Source organism: Dryobates pubescens, chromosome 27 (genome assembly GCF_014839835.1).
Source record: "Dryobates pubescens isolate bDryPub1 chromosome 27, bDryPub1.pri, whole genome shotgun sequence".
Classification (NCBI taxonomy): domain Eukaryota; kingdom Metazoa; phylum Chordata; class Aves; order Piciformes; family Picidae; genus Dryobates; species Dryobates pubescens.
In genome coordinates this window covers 6,399,173-6,422,392 of record NC_071638.1, presented here as the reverse complement: position 1 = coordinate 6,422,392, position 23,220 = coordinate 6,399,173, and the positions used below count along the sequence as shown (strand labels likewise).

At 39.6% G+C, this 23,220-nt stretch overlaps 1 protein-coding gene across 6 annotated transcripts in view; it reads left to right on the top strand.

The window, feature by feature from the left end:
- The window catches only part of CADPS2 (calcium dependent secretion activator 2), a 366,370-nt gene that overhangs the window by 239,446 nt on the left and 103,704 nt on the right, over positions 1-23,220 (top strand). For all 6 annotated transcript variants that reach the window (XM_054173945.1, XM_054173944.1, XM_054173942.1 and 3 more), the window contains 4 exons: positions 818-926; positions 1,705-1,908; positions 10,930-11,066; positions 14,528-14,715. In XM_054173945.1, coding sequence (XP_054029920.1) covers positions 818-926; positions 1,705-1,908; positions 10,930-11,066; positions 14,528-14,715 — 638 coding nt within the window. The remainder of the gene's footprint in view (positions 1-817; positions 927-1,704; positions 1,909-10,929; positions 11,067-14,527; positions 14,716-23,220) is intronic.

Sequence of the window (23,220 nt, the reverse complement as noted above, 5' to 3'; positions counted from 1 at the left end):
GGAACATGTCCAGAGAAGGGCAACAAAGATGGGGAGGGGTTTGGAGCACAAGGCCTATGAGGAGAGGCTGAGTGAGCTGGGGTTGCTTAGCCTGAAAAAGAGAAGGCTCAGGGCAGACCTTATTGTTGTCTACAAGTACGTGAAGGGTGGTTGTAACCAGGTGGGTGTTGGTCTCTTCTCCTGGGCAGACAGCACCAGAACAAGAGGACACAGTCTCAAGCTGTGCCAGGGGAGGTTTAGGTTGGATGTTAGGAAGAAGTTCTTCATAGAAAGAGTGATTAGCCATTGGAATGTGCTGCCCAGGGTGGTGGTGGAGTCACCATCACTGGAGGTGTTTAGGAAGAGACTGGATGGTACACTTGGTGCCATGGTTTAGTTGATTAGATGATGTTGGATGTTGGACTCAATGATCTCAAAGGTCTCTTCCAACCTGGTCTACTCTATTCTATTCTATTCTATTCTATAGTAAGCTGAGCAGTTTAGTCAGTACCACAGTACCAATTATCTTCCTTACCAGAAAGTAAATGACTTCCTTTCAATTTTTCATAAAGTGGCAACTCAGAATACATTGTATTTCAGGACAGGGATGAGAGATGTGTTTATGACTCTTATATTATTATTATTATTATTATTTATTATTATTATTCCCGTTCCTTTTGGCAGGAAGGGGAAAGAATGCAAACCTGTATGCTGTAAATATGTCTATTAAGTAAAAATGGGTTATTTCCTCAGCATATCTGACTGTTAATTTAAACCATGGTATATATGTTATGCACTTCTGGAATGGAATTCAGCAAATAAGTCCTTTCTTGTTCAGGTTAGCCAATACACATTTGCGATGTGCAGTTACAGAGAAAAGAAATCTGAGCCTCAGGAGCTGATGCAACTGGAAGGATACACTGTGGATTATACCGCTCCTCACGCAGGTACTTTGCATGAATTTTAAGTGCAATATTTTTTGTGGGTTTGATTACTCAGAGTCATCAAAAATAAATTTGATATATTAGAAAAAGCTGCAGAAGTTGGTATTAAAATGTCAGAGGGAAATCAAAGTCACGTATGTGGAGAAAAACAATTCTCTTCTGCCTATGCAGTGGCTGGTTGTGAATTTAGAGACATCTAAGATACTGACGATTGATCTCTGGAAACGTTGCCTTCATGTTTAGAATAATTGAGAAGGCAAACAATGCTCAGAAGGTGTTTGGAAAGCTAAAACAATGTCGTATGCCTGGCACAGCCGCATCGATCATCACGTACTGCTCTGTTTATGCACTTTCAGAACAAAACACTGGAATGAGAAAAAGGGACCAAGGAAGGAGCAGCAACACCAATAAAGAGGCATTGAACAGTCTCTGTTCCAGAAAAGTTAAAGTTTACAGGGAATTTCAGCTAAGAAAATTATGTCAGGGAGCACAATGTGCTAGAGAAATGCAAAGTAGCACAGGCCATGGAGAAAGGGGAATTTAATTGGAAATAGAACTATGGAGATATTTTCTGCTGTGACTTTGCTGTATTTGTTCACCCAATGTGTTACTTCCACATATTATCATTTGATCTAGATTTTATTGTATTTCTGGGTCACAAATACTTATAAATACACCACTCCACATTCACATACACGAAGGAAATCCAATAATGTGATAAACATTGATGGAGATTTAAAAGTAACTTGTATTTAAGATTACCTTCCATTTCCTGCTCCAGGTCTTCAGGGCGGACGAATGTTTTTCAATGCTGTAAAGGAAGGTGATACTGTGATATTTGCCAGTGATGACGAGCAGGATAGAATACTCTGGGTTCAAGCCATGTACAGAGCCACAGGTCAATCATATAAGCCTATTCCTGCAAATCAAGCTCAGAAGATGAATCCTAAAGGAGGAAGTGTCAACACAGATATATCCCCTCTTTGTAAGTTGGCTTTCCCTTTCCTTTGTGGCCTTGGTTTTGGTTTTAGTTGATAAAATATGTACCAGCTTCCTCAATGAAGTTTAATTAGGCAGAATTTATTCACTAGAGAAATGTGCCTAGCAGTTTGTTGTTGGCTAGAAGCTTGTTAGTTCTGATTATTATCACCAGCAAGGGAAATCCTGACTTGCAGGTTATTGTTTTTATTATAATTCATGAAAATGCAACAATTAGCTTCATATTCATTGCAGTTGACTTATATATCACCATGGCAATAGTGTTTGGTTTACATTATCTTTTTCAGTAGCCTGTGACTATAGCATTGAACAGAATTTTAAAGATGTAGTTTAGCTTTATCAAGGAATCACCAAGGTTGGAAGAGACCTCAAGGATCACCAAGTCCAACCCATCACCACAGACCTAATGACTAAACCATGGCACCAAGTGCCATACCTCCAGGGATGGTGACTCCACTATCTCCCTAGGTAGCACATTCCAATGCCGAACAACTCTCTCTGGGAAGAACTTTCTCCTCACCTCGAGCCTAAACTTCCCCTGGCGCAGCATGAAACTGTGTCCTCTTGTTCTGGTGCTGGTTGCCTGGAAGAAGAGACCAATCTCACATTGTACATATTAATTACCTAAAAATTTCTATGCAGACCTTACACTGTGAACCAAAATGTGTTGCTGAGTTTTTTCACCCCTTAGTCTAATATTAAACTTTTTCTTTTTTTATAAAAAGCAATTTTCCTTATCTTTTTTTGAAGAAAATATTCATAGTAGTATCATGGTATCATAGTATCAGTCAGGGTTAGAAGGGACCACAAGGATCATCTAGTTCCTACCCCCATGCCACGGGCAGGGACACCCCACACTAGATCAGGCTGGCCAGAGCCTCATGCAGCCTGGGCTTAAACACCTCCAGGGACGGTGCCCCAACCACCTCCCTGGACAACGCATTCCAGGGCTTCACCACTCTCATGGGGAAGAACTTCCTCCTCACCTCCAGCCTGAATCTCCCCACCTCCAGCTTCATTCCATTCCCCCTAGTCCTAGCACTACCTGAGATCCTGAGAAGTCCCTCCCCAGCCTTCTTGTAGCCCCCTTCAGATACTGGAAAGCCACAATTAGGTCACCTCAGAGATTTCTTTTCTCCAGACTGAACAGCCCCAATTCTTTCAGTCTGTCCTCATAGGAGAGGTGCTCCAGCCCTCTGATCATCCTCGTGGCCCTTCTCTGGACACCTTCCAGCACCTCCATATCCCTCTTGTAATAGGGGCTCCAGAACTGGATGCAGTACTCCAGGTGGTGTCTCACCAGAACTGAGTAGAGGGGGAGAATCCCCTCCCTTGACCTGCTGGCCACACTTCTCTTGATGCAGCCCAGGATCTGATTGGCTTTCCGGGCTGCAAGTGCAATTGCATATTGTTTCAGAGAAAATAAAAGTTGATAGCACATACTCACCATCTTTTGACAATTTCCTATGGTCTCTTTGAAAGTATCCTGTCATGTAGCTGCTATCTGCATGTAGGAAGCACCTATGATTTTTGTTTGTTGTTTTTTTTTCATGGAGACTGAGTGCAATCCAAGAATTTTTCTAATAGCCATAGCCATCAAATTTTTACATCATGCAGCTGTATGCAAAAGTCCTTCTTCATTATATCTGTATATGTAGATATAATAAGTAGGTAGATACATATGTAAATAGAAGGGAGATGTATGTTTTAGAGTCAGCTTGGTTTAATGTCTGAAGTGTATAGCAGGTTGACCCAAAAAATATTCTCCTCCATCAGTCCTGCTATCACTTGATCTCAGGGACTTCCATTCATCCTTAAATCTTTTGTCATTTTCCTGCTAGAAGACAGCAAAATGTGCCCATTAAGCTCAGCAACAGTTATCTAAAATCCTGAGTGGGCTGTCAAGACTATGGGGGAAAAAAACAACATAGTTTAATCTCACAAAATTATCTGCTGAATTTTTAATATGAGACAATTTGAAAGGGTGAAGTAATTATTCAGCAAAGGCAGTGTTAAGAAGAAGTATTTTGTAGGATGTAAGTAATGGTGAAAAAGGGAAGGTGGGACAGCTGCTGAAGTGTGCTTCTCCTTGCCTCCTCCCAGTAACCTAGATCTGGGGTGGGTCCTGGGAGTTCACTATGTTCCCCTCCTAATGTTTCCACTTCGTGTGCATCATGAAGTACAAAAGTCTACTTTTGCCCTACTACTGACAGTAGTAAGTAGTATTCAAGGCATTGCTCTTCTTGGACACAGAGTTTGCATGAAAGTAAAAGCAACTAGAAAATACTAACCTCAAAGTAGGCAAACTTACAGAAAGAAAAGGTACAAAGAACAATTACAGGTTTGAAGATATGGAGATTATTATTTTCAGAGATAAGATTACCAGTTGTGGTAAAGAATGCTGGAACAGGTTGCACAGGGAGGTGGTGGAAGCCTCATCCCTGGAGGTTTTTAAAGCCAGGTTGGATGTGGCTCTGAGCAACTTGATCTAGTATGAAGTGTCCCTGCCCACTGCAGAAGGGTTGGAACTGGATGATCCTTGAGGTTCCTTCCAACCCTAACAATTCTATGATTCTATGACATGTCTTGATAACATCTTGTGGTGAAAACATAAGAGAAATGAGGTTGGTTTTAAAGGTTTTAAAGGTTTTAAAGCTTCAAAATATCTTTTTCTGTCACGCTTATGTATCAGTTTGCAGAAACCAGTATGACTGAACTGCATGTAAATCAAAAACCCATGCTTAAATTATTATTTGCCTTTGATTTTAAAACATTCCAATGTTTGTATTTTGGACTTAATTCATAGAATACTCTGCAACAGAGCAATTTGTGAAATTTAACTTCATGTGAGGTTTAGTCTTAAAAGTATCAATGTTTGACTGATTTCTGTAATACCTCCAGTTCTGCACACTTGATGAAAATTTTGTTATTCTTTTGCACTTGAGGTAGAAATGGACATAGTCAAATTAATATTAAAAACAAACAAACAACACAACCTGCAAGAACTTGAGTTTTTTAACCTAAAATAATTTTCTGAGGTTCATGGCTCATTTACATACACTATGCTGATTTTATTGGGGCACAGTTTTACTCCTAAGAAGACTTTGTAGCTGAGCTTTTGTCAAATTTAAATATGCTTATTTTCCTAACAAGTTCGTTTCCTGCCTAGCAAAAGGCTTGAGTGAAACTAAGAGCATTCTATTTTTTGAGAGCTAGAGTATTTGTTAAGTGACATTCATTTCCACTTTTTTCTTCTTTGCTATGATACATTTTTAGTCTTAGAAAATACAGTTATGAACAGAGTATTTTCCAACTACTTTTTATATATATAATCTTTCAATTAATACATCATGTAAGCATTTCCAGACAACAGAAGATCATTGATTTAGTTTCCTGGAGAAGAAGAGGCTCAGGGGAGACCTTATTGCTCTCTACAATTACCTGAAGGGAGGTTGTGGACAGGTGGAGGTTGGTCTCTTCTCCCAGGCAACCACCACCAGAACAAGAGGACACAGGCTCAAGCTGCACCAGGGGACATTTTAGGCTGGAGCTTAGGAAGAAATTCTACACAGAGAGAGTGACTGGCCATTGGAATGTGCTGCCCAGGGAGGTGGTGGAGTCACTGTCATTGGAGGTGCTTAGGAGGAGATTTGATAGGGTGCTTGTTTGCATGGTTTAGTTGATTAGGTGGTGTTGGATAATAAGTTGGACGCGATGATCTTGAAGGTCTCTTCCAACCTGGTCTGGTCTATTCTATTCTATTCTATTCTATTCTATTCTATTCTATTCTATTCTATTCTATTCTATTCTATTCTATTCTATTCTATTCTTAAGTGTAACATACAGTGCCCCCTTCACATACAAAAAGCAAAAATCCAACTAGAGGTGTGCCAAAGAAATGTTGTCTATTCATAGTCAGGCCCTGAAAGTCTTGGAAGGAAGATAAGATGTACAAATTGTACAAAAAGAACTTTTCATCACTTGAAACAATTTAAATGACTTTAAACTGCTGGATGTAGGGAGGGAAAAACTTAAGGACACATTTCAACTTTTTTTATATATATATTGTTTAATAAAGTATCTTCTCTAATCCTGAAATTCCCTTGATAGATAGGAAGAGTAACTCAAAATTGTCACTGAAGAAATTAAAGCATCAGATGACGCCACACACATGGCTGTATTACGGTTAATTTTTTGCTAGCAACAAATCTAACATTTCAATTTTCCATTGCCTTTTAGGTAAAACTCTACTGTCCAAAGTTAATTTTCCATTATTTGCTGAAAATGACAGCTTGTCAAATGCAAGCATTTCATTAAACATTTAGCATTTTGAATCAAGTGGTAAAGTGTAAGTGACAACAAATGACACTTTGTTTCGTAGCTTCTACTGTTTTCTGTTTTCTCCATTTGAAAACACTAAAGAGTTCTTTAAACTGGTAGAATTATGCTTGTGATCTATACTATGAACTCATTTTGTATAAAAGAAATTAGCAGAATGGAAGGAGTAAGAGAGGAATAATTTATATATTTTTTGCAGTTAATAGTGCCTTTTTTTTCCCCAAAGTTTTTAGTACAAAAGATTGCTTAAAAATTACATGGATAAAATCCAACTACCTCAGAGCTAGATCAAAACAAACACATCAGGAACTCCTGAAAAGAAACTAGGCATATGATTATAGTAAGATAGCCAGGGTCTGACTGATCTTCACAGCAGTTATCACAAACGCAGGAAACAGAAATATTGTGCTTGCATGTGCACAGCAGCAGCAGTCCAAAAGGCCAGCCTGCAGATCTCTAACTGTTATGAATGTGCAGTATATTCTTGTCGATGCTTTATATAGCAATTTTGGATCATGCATGCAGGACATTTAGAAGTAACATGATATCCTATACTATCAGCGAGGCAAATAACACATTTAAAGTGCGGCACTTTTCTAAGTAATGCAATTCCATCCTTCCTGCATATTGCCCTATACGTCCGCATGTCCTATTCCTGCTTGTCTCCAACTAGCCATATCTCCCTTTTAGAAAGAAAAAGTTAACACTGGCCTCCATCACCTTAGGCAGTCAATAAGTCACCTTTATGCAGCTCTTCAAATCCATCCTTTGACCAAATACTGGCAGACACACCGGTGTGTTCTGTCCCCAACCTGACAGTCGCCTGGGCCTGCCGCTTTCTCATATTCTGTCACTTTCTCTCCATCTGCTTTTTTATTGTCTGATATTTAAATTACAAGGTTCTGGGGGCATAGATTGTCTCTTTGGCCTGTATTTCTAAGCATGTAGCACTTTGGAATCCTGGTCAATGATCAGGAGTCGAGATGTTCCCAATACAAGCTGTCACTATCAGTATGGAGTGGCACTTGAAGGAATGTAATGCATCTTGCCACTGTCTTTTGCAAAGAGTATGTGCACCTTCATCTTCATCCAACCAGTTCCAGCCTCTTCTCTATAAGAGTCATAGTTCTTACCCCACTACTCCTAGTCTTTAAATCTTTTTGATCTCCTAGATTTCTTTTCTCTACCTGCTCTTGTTTCCTGCCTGCCTGAGTTAGTTCAAATTGCTTCCAAGATGCTTAAACTCAAGCAGGAATGTCACTGAGAGTCACAAAAGGCAAGGAGATCACCACTTTTCAAGGCCAGTTCACCTTAGCACAAAGTAAATGCTACAGAAATCATGTATTTGCTTTTGGGCTGGAATGAGGCAGAGATGTTGCCTGGTGATTTAGTTATCAATAGGAACAACTCAAGCATATGCTATAAACATGAAATTCTTGGTAGTCTTAATTCGCTCAACTCTACTGAGCCACATAAGATGCAATGATTTTTATAGCCTTTGCAGCTGGACTAAAATTGGCATATTCTGGATGTTATCTTGTCAGAATTAATATCCTTGTCAAAAAGAATACCCAGTAAATTTGCTAAAACTCCTGCAATACCTTCTGTAAGTTTTTACCACGGCTTAAAAAAAAATACCTTGATCAAAAGAAAGACCCAAAAAATACGCAATGTGAAACAGACAGTGTGACATGAAAATAGCAGCCAAAACAGTGAGTGTGAGTTTGAAAGCAGGAAAACAACACTTGTAATCAGGACAACAAATTCCATTAAGAAGGGGGAGTTAGAGGGTGGGGGGGAAATAATTGTGATAAAGCAGAAGTATTACTACTTCCAAGTTCTCCCCAGGCAGCCTCCCAGGACTGAGAAAGCATAGAGCATAAAATAGGATTGTGTTTTTCTTAAATGTATATCACAATACAGCACTCTTTATGCTTTTGTATTTGCATGTAGCTCAAACAGGACATATTAAGCTCCTGTGTGGGAATTTGAAAAACACAATCTTGACAGATTTTAAAAGTTGAGTCAGGTCACATTCAAATAACATTTATTAAGTCCTCATAATCTCAGGTCAAGTTCTTTATTTTTAATCCATTTTGTTTCAAAAAGGTTTGCCAGTTACCTTGTATGTATACCATAGCATTAAAATAAAATCTAATGTATTACACTAGATCTATTTTTCTATTATTTCCTGCTTACCTACAGCTGGCAAAGGTAAGGGGTTTTATTTGTTTGTTTTCTTTGCTAAAATGCATTTGGTAACAGATCTTCTGCTACTATCTGACAGCGTCTTTTCTACTGATGGATTTGCTTAAAAAGATGGTAATAAGTCATAGATCTTTCTGTGTAATTAAATGTAGCAAATATTTATATTTTTAAATGCATCTTTTTTGCTTCCCCCCCTCCCCCTTATGTAATAGCAGATTCTACTATCACAAGCTGCGTTAAGTAGGTTGGCTTACAAATTCTGATCATCTTGGTAACTGTATCAGAATGTTGAATCTGTTTCATTTGCAGCATCCAGTCTCCTGATTTCAAAATACTCAATTACTTCACAGCACTTAACACAGATTTTCTTTTACTAAAGGAGAATATTTTACATTTGTGTGGTTAAGCAGAGGGGGGGGAAAAAAACCCACACCAGTTAATTTCAGAAAGATTCAACCGTATATAACTTGCACATGAGACCAACGGCAGAGAGAAATATCAATCCTTTTTCATTTCTGTCATCTATCTTCCTGTAAATAATGGCTTAATAAAACAGACATTCATCTAAGAATAAAATCCTGCAAGAAATGTAGAAACCCATTGCATATTAAACATGTTAGGTTTGGAGAACTGTCATCTGAAGTGTAGGAATCATTTTGGAAACGATAGGTAACTTCCCGATGTAGTTTAGTTCTTTCACTAATGTAGTTGTGTCTATCAGTAGTTTATCTATGAATTCATGTGTTTAAATATACTGAAATGGCATTAAGACAGAGCATTTCATGTACCTATGTCAAATTATGACCAAAGTTTGTCATTAATGATAGGCTGCTCTGCGCTCATGGAAATAGTTAATCTGTGCAATTACATATGCAGCCAATCTTCATTAAAATATATGTTTCTGTTTCTCTATGAAGATGGTCTCATACCTTACTCCCTCGATGTATTGTCATACTGTTTATTTGCTACATCCACCTTGGTGAAATCTGTCACATGGATGTGACTCTTGCTTTGACAATGCAAAGCCAAGTGATATGAATTAGTTTCTGCATCTTTCCAGGATGTGATGCTGCAGATCCTTCAGCTTGAATTAAATAATTCTCTCATCCACAAATACAGCTGAAAGTTGGACTTGACATGGATCAATATGATCTGGGGCTAAATTTCTAAATGTGACTGATTATGTTAGCATCATGCCCACAGATCAATATTGAGTTTTATTATGAACCTGACTCTATAATTGGGTTTAATCAATAAACTTTTGTCTCCTTTTCTTTAGAAATTTTAGGTTTGTACTATGCCGGTTTTCAAAATCGCATTTAGGATACACTTAGGTCTATATTTTTCTAGTAACGAATATAAAAAGACTTAGGTTTGAATTTAAAGGAACAAAGAGCCAAGACCCTATTGAATGGGGAAGTCAATTTTTAAGTTGATAGGACTGTTCACCCCAGTACAGTCTATAGAATCCAAGACAGCTAATGTGCTAATACGTAACTAGTCCTTTCGGGCACTGTAAGGCTTTTTCTGTCCATACTTGGTAGATAATTCACATTGAGGACTTTGACAAAACATAGCATTAATGAAAGCAATCGCTAGAGCTTCTCTTTTGATAAACCCGCGGGGTTTAAAGGCGTTGAAAGATGCAATCTGTGAAGAACAATAAATTTGGGCCTTTGATTGAAGTGCCATTTGGGATGGTATGTTTTCTCAATGTATTTACTCAAAAAATGCTGCTCCCTTTTTCACTACTCTTTGCTGGAAGGTTGAAGGAGCTCTTTGCCATTACTACATTAAGGTTTGTCTCATTAAAAGCCAAGTACAAAAAGGAGGCTGGAAATGACCTAGCTCAAGCCAGTGTGTTCATTTCTGCTCCAGTTTGCCATTTGAGAAGTAGGCTTCGAGCCATAATGACTATTTCTACGAGTGGTACTTTTATCTGCAGTAAAGATGCTCTTTCTTATCTGAAGAAATAAATGCACAAACCTTTTCTTCGCAGTGGAGGTTCGCATTGGTTATTTTGCTAAAATTAGAAACAGAGAGAAACAAAAGCAGAAAATTATAGAACACATTTTTTTTCAAACTCAATTATAAATTATAACATTTGAAGAGCTCTGCTAGAAAACATCAGTTTAAGGATTATTTTCATGTACTATGCTGTGTTTTCTAGAAGCCTTTCTGAGTTTTGTTTAATCTCTCAGTGGGTAGTAACTTCTTTTTTTTTTTCTTCATTATTACAATGCATAGATTGTTATGATAGACAAATAATCTAGTAATACTATTTTCAGTTGTAAAGTGAGATTTTATAAGTCATCTGCAAACAAGTACTTATCTTACTTGTTTCTTTGACAATTACAAGAATGTTTGTATAGAGAGTTCTGTACCGTGTGTACACTTGCATCGGTAAATCTGCACACACTGTCATATATATTGTTCTGCACATTTTTCCTTGTATGAACAGATACAGACCGTGGCCAGAAACATGGCATGGATGAGTTTATTTCTGCTAATCCCTGCAAATTTGACCATGCTTCCCTCTTTAGACTGCTTCAGAGGCAGACCTTGGATCACAGACTGAATGACTCCTATTCTTGTTTGGTGAGTACTGGCTGGAAGACAGATATAAAGAAGTGAGAAAGAGTTGTGACAAAGTAATCCTTTCTTCCTTTTTCATTCAATAGCTGTGGTTTAGTTGGAATAAAAGGTCCAATCAATTGGTTTCAAATTTGAAAATTATACACTTAACAAGCTGCTGCTGTGCCACTCAATACAAAGCAAAAAGACCCAAACGGTCTCCGGTTTTATCAGCTGAAATTTATCATGTCTCTCTTGGAGGTTTGAATGAAAACAGAACATTTTGATACTGGTAAGAGCACCCATGGTAGGATTTACTGACACCTATACAGACATTTCAAGGTACAGATGTACTCGGGTCTTGTCGGGCATTATCACCTATCCTGTAATTCTCCATTCCACTGTGGTGTGAAGAAGGAAAACGTTGAAAGAAGGGAAGCAGAATCTACAGCAAGTATAGATACATGGGCACATGCCTGTTACCTGAACTACAAGTAAAAGATGAGCTATTAAAGAGAAACAAGTGATATGTGATCTGTGTATCAAAGTGAATGTTTTCAGGTTCCAAGACAGCTATGAAAAATAAGATACTGACATAACATGTTTCCACATTTGTACCTACAGTTTCCTTTTCCTAGATAATGTTTTCTATCCTGTGTTTTATGGACTAGGAGCTGAGGATGGGGTTGATTCTGGTTTAGTTTTCACTAGGGAAGGTCCAACTGTTTATACACACATGCTAAAGAGGTTTGTGTGGGTAACTTCCCGGGGCTTCATTTTTTCACCCGATACCATGCTTGAGATAGCGACCTCTCACTAAGGAGTTAAAATGCCTCATAGCACATTTTTTTTTTTCACTATACTAACCCAGCAGCAACAAAAAGTAATGATGGGAGGGTTTGGGGTTTGTTTGCAAGAGTTAAAAAAGGGAAACATTAATTTTTTAAAAATGCTACCAGATCAGTATGTATAGAAAAAGTTAAATGACTCATTTTCTGTCTGTGGGTTGCACACTGAACCAAGGAAGAGGCCGAAAGGTACATCTTTACAAAGTAATTGGCACTCAAAGAGAAAATTGTTAGCTTTCTAACAGTGCACTGAGGTCAAAATCTTTTTTTATAATAATAATATAGTAAGACACTTAATATAACCTTGAAATCAGGAACTTTTAGAAGAGGTTAGGTGAAACACACAGTGCTATAGCAACCATAAACCCGATGTATTTCTTATTGTTCTTTCTAAAATTCAGCTTTTAGCAAGTAGAATGGGTGACCATTTTTGTTGTTGTTGTTAGACTGCATATTTAACTATATATTTGTAATTAAAAAAGCTGGGAATGCCAAGACAGCAATAGAATACATAACTATATCTGATATTTATTTTTTTTTCCTCCTGAACAGCTCATTTCCTGCCATTTTTTAGAAACAATGCATTTGTATTTATATTATATTATAGTAGTATTTCGATATGGAGTAACCATGCATACAACTTGTAAAAGAAATGTGTAAGCACCAATATTGAGCACAGTTCTGTATTAAGACACTGTATGGCATGAATGCTTTTAATTTTACATTCTTCTTGGTTTTGAGGAGCTACAGTTATCTAACACTCTGCAGCATACACTTGTTATGTGTTTGTGAGGCTTATGAGTGTTACGGGGTTGAACGGGGCAAGGCAGGCAGGTATTTATATGAAAATGACCACACTAAAAGGGTTCTCCTGCAGAGACTGAAGTTAAAGAAATGGGTTCTCAAAAGATTTGTATAATTGTCACAATTTTCATGTACAGTAATGTTAATAATTCTTTCCTTTTGTACTGTGGGGGATTGACAAGCAGCATTTCCCATAAAAACATAGAGATCAGTGATGGTGATGTCACAGTGGCAGAATATTAATCACAATAACCACTGTTTATTATATCTAAGGCTAGGATTAATATTGTTACCAAAATTCAATGAATAGGATAGAATAGAATTAACCAGGTTGGATGAAAACCTCTTTTCTTTCTTCTTTAAGTGGTGTCTCATATTTTCTAGCAACCAGTGAGTAAACTGCATTAGCTATTGAGCGTGACTGGATAGAAGTTTAAAACACTGCATACTGTTCTGGGTGCTGGAATAAAGCTAAGTGCTCTCTAGAAACAGCTGAAGCTCTTAAATGTCAGTGGAAAAGATGACTTCAATGAAATTAATCAGGAGTAAACTAATTTTTTAAATAACTGAGATATTCTTGTTTATAAATAGTATGTTCAGTTCAAGAGCTGGGGGAGAATATAAAATTGAAATGCCTGTCTCATGCAAGTCTTTCAACAAAACTAAAACACAGGTGTTTTAAGCCTGATGTGAATATCTTTTAAAGTATTGTTTCACAGCAATCTTTGCTTTTATTTTGTACAAGTGTTAAACATCTAGCTTCCAGGAGTACTCACAATCATTAGCAAAACGATGAGTTTCATCTGCTAAATTCATTTTACAAATTCACAAACTTGCAAAGTGATTTTACTTCTTATCCCAGTTATTTGTATATTTGAGTTTAGGTGTTCTCAGTCTCTCTTAAACATTTGGCGAGGATGATGAGAGGAAAATATCACCACAGTTAAGAAAAGAACAAAGGAAAATGCTTTTTTAGAACAGCTACGCAGTAGCTGTGGCTTCCCAAGGTTTATGATTTTCTCCCTGCTGCTTTTTGGAAGCTCACTGTTGGATTTTTTTTTTTTCATATTGGCAGACAAGGCAATCAGAAGTCTTCTGGTTTACATTTCTACATCAAGACTAAATTTGATTTTTACTCTGGATTCACTCAGGAGCTGTTGTGGTGGTGGGAAGGAGTCTGTACTTCATTCATGTCTGTGTCAGGGTTATGCGGTTTGGTCTCATAAAGACTGCCCAAGTAAGCCCTCGGTATGCCCCAGAATATCTAATTATTATTCAAGGTCAGATCACACTCATCTTACTCACACGGCTTTTAACAAACGTTTAGCTTTGTATCTCTCTTACAAAACAGGGTAGATGGACAAACTGTGATTCTCTGACATGGAAGTTGCAATCGTGGGGAACTGGCCATCCAGAAACTGTGTTTTAGCGTCCACATTATGTCCTACAGCATTATGCAAACATTCTCTTATAGCTTAAAATTAATTACTTTGAAAAAAATCCTTATTTTAGAACCTTAGGGGTTTTTTTTACTAGCTTTTGGGATAATTGAATCTATACCAGACTTTGGATGTATTAACATGTTTTTTGTAAACTCTCTATTTCATAGTCGTGGTAACTCAGAACTGCAATTCCTTTCAGCAAGAGGGCTGTTGTCCGATCTAGCTTCCAGTGCCACCAGCATCAGTCAGATATAAATCATTCTAGTATAAAAAAGTTTATGTGACGCATGTAAAAAGTATATCCTGGTGTTCTTGGCCAGGTTTAAAAGCTGTGAGAGGGGAAAAGAGATCTCAAAACATTATGGGGGTTTTTTTTGCTTTTCTCTTTCAGGGTTGGTTTAGTCCAGGTCAAGTCTTCGTATTAGACGAATACTGTGCTCGCTACGGAGTGAGAGGCTGTCACCGCCATCTTTGCTATCTCAGTGAATTGATTGAACATTCAGAGAATGGTTCTGTCATTGATCCAACCTTGCTTCACTACAGTTTTGCATTTTGTGCTTCTCATGTTCACGGTAACAGGTAATTTTTAATTACATATTTTGAAATCCATAGCCTTTAGAGGAAGCAAATTTATAAGGCCTTGTGTTTACTTGGCAGGGAAGCTGCATGTGATAGAAATCAGGTAGTGGAAGTCTCTTATTGTTACTAAAAATAATCTCCTTCCAGTGCCTACTGTCCAAATTCAGTGCATTTTCTTGGGCATTGTTCAGACAGACTGATTCAAGGCTAATGGATATAACCCTGTTACAAAGGCGTAGTCTTCTGTATTCTGTGTCTGTGTTGGGTTAGTGAATGGTGTTTCCAGTGGTTGTCTTGAACAATTTTTCAGCTTAAGGGAATCAGAGAATTGTTTCAGTTGGAAAAGATCTCTAAGATCATTGAGTCCAACCGTTGACCTAATACTGTTATAGCTATTTAACTGTGTCCTGAAGGGCCATGTCTACATGCTTTTTGAACAACTCCAGGCACAGCTAGGACCTCCCCAGTTTATCAGGACTGCTGGTAAATGATGGAAAGTGGCTTGGTGAGCACTTCGACAGCTCCCAGAGTTCCCTTTGGTGTATGTCATCTGGCCACATAGACTTGTGTGTGTCTTAGTGGTGCAGCAGATCAGTAACCAACTCATTCTGCTCCCCATCCTGCTTTTTCCAGCTCAGGGGAATGGGTATCCAATGAACCTGCTAAATATTGAGGCAAAGAAGATACCTCAGCCTTTTCCTCATCCTTTACCACAATGTTCCCTCCTGCATCCATAAAAGAACAGATATTCTCCTTAGTCTCCTTTTGTGCAAATATATTTGTAGGAGGATTTAATGTTTTCTTTAACATCTGAAGCCAAATTAATTGCCAGTTTTGCTTTGGACCTTCTAATTGTTTCCCTACATAGCCTCACAAGAATTTCATAGTTCTCCTTAGTGGTGTGCTCCATCTTCCAAAGACAATAAACTCTCCTCTTCTCCCTAAGCTGAAACCAAATGTCTCAATTTAGCCAGGCTGGCCTTCTTCCCCTCTGACTCATCTTTTAGCCCATGGGACACTGTCCAGCCTTCCTGGATTACTTGGCCCTTCAGAACTATCTCCAAAGGGAATCTGTTGACTGTTCTCTGAAACAAACCAGTCTGTCTGCTGGGAGTCTCAGGTGGCTGTTCTGCTGCCCCCACTCATTACTTTTCCAACAACTGAGAACTGTATGATCACAGTGCAGCAGGTCCATCAGAGTGCCTCCCCTAGTCAGCTTCCTCACCAACTGTGACAAGAAGGTATCCTTCCCAGATTCTAGGTACACCTGGGACTGCTCCCTCTCTGCTGTGTTACTTTACTAACAGCCATCATGAAAGCTGAAGACTCTCATGAGAACAAGGGATCGTGAGACTTCTCCCAGATACCTGAAGAATATTTTGTCTGTCTCTTCATCCTGGATGGGTGGTCTGTAACAAGACTTCCACCAGAGCATCTGCCTTTTGGCCTTCCCTCTTATTCTTACCCGTTAACACTGAACCCTATCATCACCGTCATTAATTTCAATACAATCAAAACACTCCGTGACACACAGAACCACCCCACCACCCCTCCTTCCTTGCCTATCCCTTCTGAAGAAGGGGTTGATTGTGGCACTCAAGTTGTGTGAGACATTCCACCATGTTTCTGTGATGGCCACTATGTCATAGTTTTCCTGATGCACAGTGGCTTCCAGCTCCTCTTGTTTGTTTCCCATGCTGCATGCATTAAGTTTTGATGTTTTCTATAGTTCGTACCTTAGCAACTGATCATACTGTATTGAGTAGCCCTGGAGAGATGATGGAGCAGCTCGTCCTGGAGGTCACCTCTAACCACATGGAAGACAAGAAGGCTATCAGGAGTAGCCAACATGGATTTACCAAGGGGAGATCCTGTCTGACTAATCTGATAGCCTTCTATGAAATTATGACCAAATGGATAGATGAGGCGGGAGCAGTGGATGTCATAGATCTTGACTCCAGTAAAGATTTTGATCCTGTCTCTTATAACATCCTCATAGAAAAGCTCAGGAGATGTGGCATAGATAGCTGCTCGGTGAGGTGGATTGAAAACAGAGTTCAGAGGGTCATCATCAGTGGCACAGAGTCAACTTGGAGGCCTGTGTCCAGTGGTGTTCCCCGGGGACTGGTATTGGGTCCAGTTTTGTTCAATATCTTTGTCAACAACCTGGATGTGGGGATTGAGAGTACCCTCAGCAAGTTCACTGATGATACTAAACGGGGGGGGGGGGGGGGAAGGGTTGTTGACTGACACCTGTCAGGCTATGCTTCCATCCAATATGACCTGGACAGGCTGGAGAGCTGGGTGCAGGCAAAACTCATGAAGTTTAAAAAGGACAAGTGCAGGGTCCTACATCTGGGGAGGAATAACACCAGGCACCGGTACAGGTTAGGGGCTGCCCTGCTGGAAACCAGCTCCACAGAGAAAGACCTTGGAGTGCTGGTGGACAGCAAGTTCTGCATGGAACAACAATGTGCCCTTGTGGCCAAGAGAGCCAATGATATCCTGGGGTGCGTCAAGAAGGGTGTGTCCAGCAGGTCTAGGGAAATTCTTCTACCTCTCCACCCTGGTGAGACCACACCTGGAATGCTGTGTCCAGTTTTGGGCTCCGGAGTTCAAGAAAGACAGAGAACTGCTGGAGAGAATCCAATGAAGAGCCATGAGGATGATTAGGGGACTTGAGCATCTCCCCTCTGAAGAAAGACTGAGAGAATAGAATAGAATTAGCCAGGTTGGAAAAGAACTTCAAGATCATCAAGTCCAACCTATCACCCAACACCATCTTATCAACTAAACCATGGCACCAAGTGCCTCATCCAGTCTCCTCTTAAACATCTCCAGTGACGGTTACTACACCACCTCCCTGGGCAGCACATTCCAATGGCCAATCTCTGTTTCTGTGAAGAACTTCTTCCTAACATCCAGCCTAAACCTCCCCTGGCACAGCTTGAGACTGTATTCACTTGTTCTGTTGGTAGGTGCCTGGGAGAAGAGACCAAGCCTCACCTGGCTACTACCTCCCTTAAGAGCCCTGGGGTTATTTAGTCTTGAGAAGAGGAGACTGAGAGGGGATCTCATCAATGTGTATAAATATCTGTGGAGTGGGTGTCAAGTGGATGGGGCTAAGCTCTTTTCAGTGGTGCACAGGAATAAGACAGGGAACAAGGGGTTCAAACTTGAACATAGAAGATTTCACCTCAACATGACTAGAAACTTCTTTACAGTGAGGGTGACAGAGCCCTGGAACAGGCTACCCAGAGAGGTTGTGGAGTCTCCTTCTCTTGAGACTTTCAAAACCCACCTGGATGCATTCCTGTGCAGGCTATCCTGGGTGATCCTGCTTTAGCAGAGGGGTTGGACCCGATGACCTCTTGAGGTCCCTTTCAACCTCTGATATACTGTGATACTCTGAGCTCTTCTGGCTATGCTGCCACTAGGAGAAATAACATACTTTGGGAATGTAGTGTAAACCCCAGCCAGGAAAAGGGTAGGACCTTTCTGGAATTCTTTCCACTAAAGACATAGGCAGTTTCAAGAGCTGTTGATCACAGTGACACTCATATGGTGATGTCCTCCTACCACTTGCAAGTGAAAGACATGGTAAAAAAAGAGTTGCTTTGCTGTGCTAAGCATGCTCTTTTAAATGAACTTTTGCTTTGTCTATGTCTTATTCCAGGCTGTGAGGGAGCAAGCTCAGCTGTTGAACAGCAGATGCTTGAGACAGGATCGTTGCATAGTTCAGGCTAGAAGGGATGTCAGGTCTCTAGCTCATCAACCTGCTAGATGCAGGGTGTGTTGTGATGTTCAGACCAGATTGCTGAGGGCTTTATCCAGTCTGGTCTTTATCCAGCCTGAACCTGTCTTATTTCAGCGTAGTTATATCTGTTGTCTCTTGTCAGCCTCCCAGTAGAAGCTGGTGGGGGGGCTATCATTTGGTCTTTCTAGATACCACCTATTTTCCTGGCTGAAAAAACTCCGTTCCCTCAGCCTTTCCTCAGAGCAAATGCTCTGGTCTCTGATTGTCATGATGGCCATCCACTGGACTTGTTTTAGTCTATGCCTGTCTTCCTTGCACTACAGTGGGGCAGGGAGGGTAACAGATTTTAGGAAAACATTTATCTATAACCTACTGTGTACACTGGAGCTGTAGAGTTTTGTAGGAAATACATTTTTAAAGTTCAAGAATAATATGGGACAACCTACTAGATCTCTCCCTCTCATACTATCCAATCCTGCCAGTCTGGGTAAAACACTCTCTGTCCCAAAAATCTACTACTGTGATGCTGTCAGTGAATCCAAAAAAACCCAGAATTTTGCTGGGGATGTATGCTCATGTTGCCTTGCAACCAGTCATCTACAGAGGCTGTTTGACAGTGAAGAAGGGACAATCCTCAAAAGGGGTATTGTTTCCTTCATTGGCTCAAAGCAAGCTTTGTCTGAGAGAACAGGAGCTGGGCATTTGTGACCTGAGTGATTTGGTAGTGGAAAATTAACATCATGTAACCCTTGATAATGTTATTTAAAATTTAAATGTGTTTGAACACGCCTGAAATGCTGTCAAGAATCTTAAAGTTCCTACTGGTAAGTTAGGAGATTTTCTGGCTTTTAGTTGGTACCCTATTCTTCCATAAAAGCACGCTTCTTTTATCACTTCTGAAGAGCCTGACACATTCATATTTCCTATTGAGCCTAACTCTTTGTTGTTTCTAGCCTTTTTATTACTAGCTTCAACCTAACAAGACAAATACACAGTGACAATTGCTCAAACTTATTTCAAGAATTCAAAAGAAAGGTAGATACATTTCTTTTTATTGCATAATCTAAGTGAAGGACAACAGTGCATGCAACGCATAGAAGCATTTCAGGGAGCACATCATTTACAGGGTGGTAAGCACTCTGTGTTCTATCTATTCCCTCTGTACAGATATTCTCTGAATAGCATTATGAGTGTTTTAGGAATAAAAGAAGCATTGAATAGAGAGGGTCTGACTAGAACTGAGATATTGTAAAAAGGAAGAAAAAAGAAATGTAAAGAAAGAAGAAAAAAGTAAGTCAAGGACAGAAGCAGACACACTCACTGAGGATGGCAAACACACGTACGCACATAATACATCCACTCATTCATCTGCCACAGCACTAAGAAATAGTAAAAGGGAAAAAAAGAATTTCACAGACAATGCACTACAGGCCAAAGTTCTAGGCTCATCCCTGGCGTTATACATCTCATTTTTCTAAGTCAGGCTGAGAATTAGAGAGACTGCAGTACAAAGACAAACAGCTTTATACCCCAGGCATGAGGTATTCAATTTATATTTCACCTTTGCTTCACAGAAGGATCTTAGACCTTCCACTAGCCTGAGAAAGATCATCAAAAATGATCTTCAAGTCAGATGGTAGAGGAGGATGTAAAAATGCAGCCATATCTATAGTTCAAATTACAAATTTCTTTTGGGCATGAATTTTAGAGTGGTGGGCAATCTAGTGACATTAGTCAAATGATCAGGTGAAAGTGTCACTCACCCTCATTTCTTGTAGTCTGGTGAAGAGAAATTCAGGCAGAAATAAGAGCAAATGTACAAAATATACCAGGGCCATACCATAAAACTGGTGAGGAAGCAATCTCATACAATGGATCTCAACTGCCCATCAGACATAGCCACTCTCTTAAGATTCCAGGCATGGTTGTGGGATTGCACGTACTGAATACCCCTATGAACAAAGCTGAATCAGCTTTGGCTCTTTCCATCCTTTCCATGACTCCAGAAGTCTTCTGGTAGATTTTGAACCCTTGGTGTCCCCTGTGCTCTTTTGTTGCATTCTAGGACTTGAATGTTGTTTCATGCTGCAGGCTGTAATACTCATCCAGGCTGCAACACAATAACCATTTTTTTACTTCAAAACTTGTGGAATAAACACATGAAAGTAAATTGTTGTCCTAGCTCTTTAGGGACATTGCGGAGCACAGAGGAGACTGATCTCTAGAGTAGGCTGTGTGCAGCAGACCTTGCCACCTGGTCTCAACATCAAAGAGCAGACCCACCCCCACCCCCACCCCCCCAATTTCCTGAGCTGAAGGTACAGGTAACAAGTTATGACAGAAGTATCAAGCATACTAGTACTTCATATGTCTCTTATGCCAGTACTGTTGATTTGGGAACAGAAATGTTTATGCAGAGTCAAACACACTATGCTGAGTCCTAAACTGAGGAATTCAAGCCTCACTCATGCCTTTCCTAGTGGAAAGAGCATTATGACTGGGCTAGCTTTTCTGGATGACATTCACAAGATATTTGCTTCCTACCTAACCAAAAAGCAAAATATTTTAGTAAAAGAACAACCTTGCAGAGCGTTGGCACTAAACACATCCTTGTTTCTGCATCAACTGATTGCTTTTCCTCCGGTTTACTGTCTGTGCTTCTGGTGTTACTTAGCTTTACAATGAAAGGCTTCTCTTTTAGCTGCTCTTCACAATGTTTTCCTTCTGGAAGTTCCACTATATGATCTCCTTCAAAGTCATTAGTTCACAAGTGAACTTTATGCACTGCAGTTATGCTTACACTTGTGTATCTCTGGTGAAAGTGAAATGGACAGAACAACGAACTACAGGATACTCCTGAATGCTGACATGTCAGTCTAAACAGTCCAGATAGGAGCTATTGTTTTCCTTCCAATCACATTCACTTTGGTATACTTTTCATGCTGTGACTTCTATTCAGTCACTCTTGTCTGAAAGGGATGCTGGTGGGTATCACATGAAGTGCAAAGTGACTTCTTTCCACCTGCTGAGTTACAGACTGAATTGAGAAATTCAAAATTCAAACATAGTCCCTGGTTATACCTTTTTCTACTCAGGAAAAAAAAATAAGCGGATTTGTTGAAAGTTCATGTATCAGAAGTGAAGGGGAGAGTAACGCTACAAAAACCAGTTTATAATTCAAGACAAATAGTTTCTTTCTACCTTCATTTTGAAATCTTCTGTGTCTGGTGGAAGAGCAGGCATGTTCTTTTAAGTCAGTGAGTCATCTCTCTCCAGCATTGACCTGCTTGGAAGAAAAGAAGGGCATGCATGTGCAATATTTGCTCTTAGTACTCCTTCCTTCTTCAACTCTTTGCAGCTCAGAATATGCCTATTCAATAGCCACCAAGCAATTGGTCTATTTCAGGTATTTGTCCATTTCACCCCTGAACCAGAGTAATCCTTCTGAACCCTCTTTGGCAGCAAGTTCCACAATTTAGCCTCCTCTTGCTTGAAGAACTCCTGCTTTGAACTTCACTCTAGGGGGAATGGAACAAAACTAGAAATGGGTAGATTCACATGGGATGTTAGGAAGAACTTCTTCATCATGAGAGTGGTGAGACACTGGAACAGGTTGCCCAAGGAGGTGGTAGAAGCCCCATCCCTGGAGATTTTTAAGGCCAGGCTGGATGTGGCTCTGAGCAACCTGATCTAGTGTGAGAGAGGGGTTGCCCATGGCAAGGGGGTTGGAACTAGATGATCCTTGAGGTCCCTTCCAACCCTAACAATTCTATGATTCTATGATTCACCCCTGCACACCTTATTTCATTCTCTTACTATTGGAAGAGACAGGGGTGAGGAGAGAAAATAATAAAATCCTTTGTTGTCTTTTAGCTATTGAAGATTCAAGAAGTTTAAGTGATATTTTCTGCTAATTCCTTATCCTTTCAGGTAATTCCCAATATAAATTTCCTTCTTTGACTGTTACTGAACAGGAATGGTTTCATGAAATAATACCAAGATCTCTGTCCTGAATAGCAGCTGTTTTTTCCTTGCATTTGTCTACAGTGACCACTGTATGCCATTTTCTTGCTGCCTGATATTGTAAGGTCCTTCTGTAATTCCACACTATGCCACATAACTATCATTACAATTACATTTGCTATCAACTCAGTTCTTAGCTTTTGGCCCGGTTATTTATAAATGCTGTAAAATAACACAGATCTTAGCACAGGTCCCTGCTCCCTGCACAACTTTGTAGATGATTTCACTGCAAGTACCTACCATTTATTCTTACTCTCATTTTTTTCACTGTTAGTGTAAGGACCTTCTTGTTTACTCGGTGGCTGCTTGATGGCCTTAAGTTTTTTTGGTTAAGGACTCTGACAACAGATTTTTTGGTGAATCCAGGTACGTCATATCAGTAAGGTCACACTCATTCACCTGTTTTTGACCCCTTTAGAGAACTTCAAGATCAAAAGACTTCTCTACCTTGTGGCTTCAAAGCCATACAGATGTCTTCATAATGGCTAATGTTTTTCAATTTCTTTCTTTAATTTTATCTTTAAATAACCTTATATTTTAGTTCCTTCTATTCATCTGAGAGGTATGTAAACCTTACTGGCTTATAATTCCCTTTCCCTTCCTTGGAGACTTCTGATTTTTGCACACACCTCACATTCTTCACCTCAGGAGAAAGGCAGTTCTTGGTGAGAACTTCCCCACAATCAAAGGATAATTCTTGCCCTAGTAACTATTGCTGTTCATTT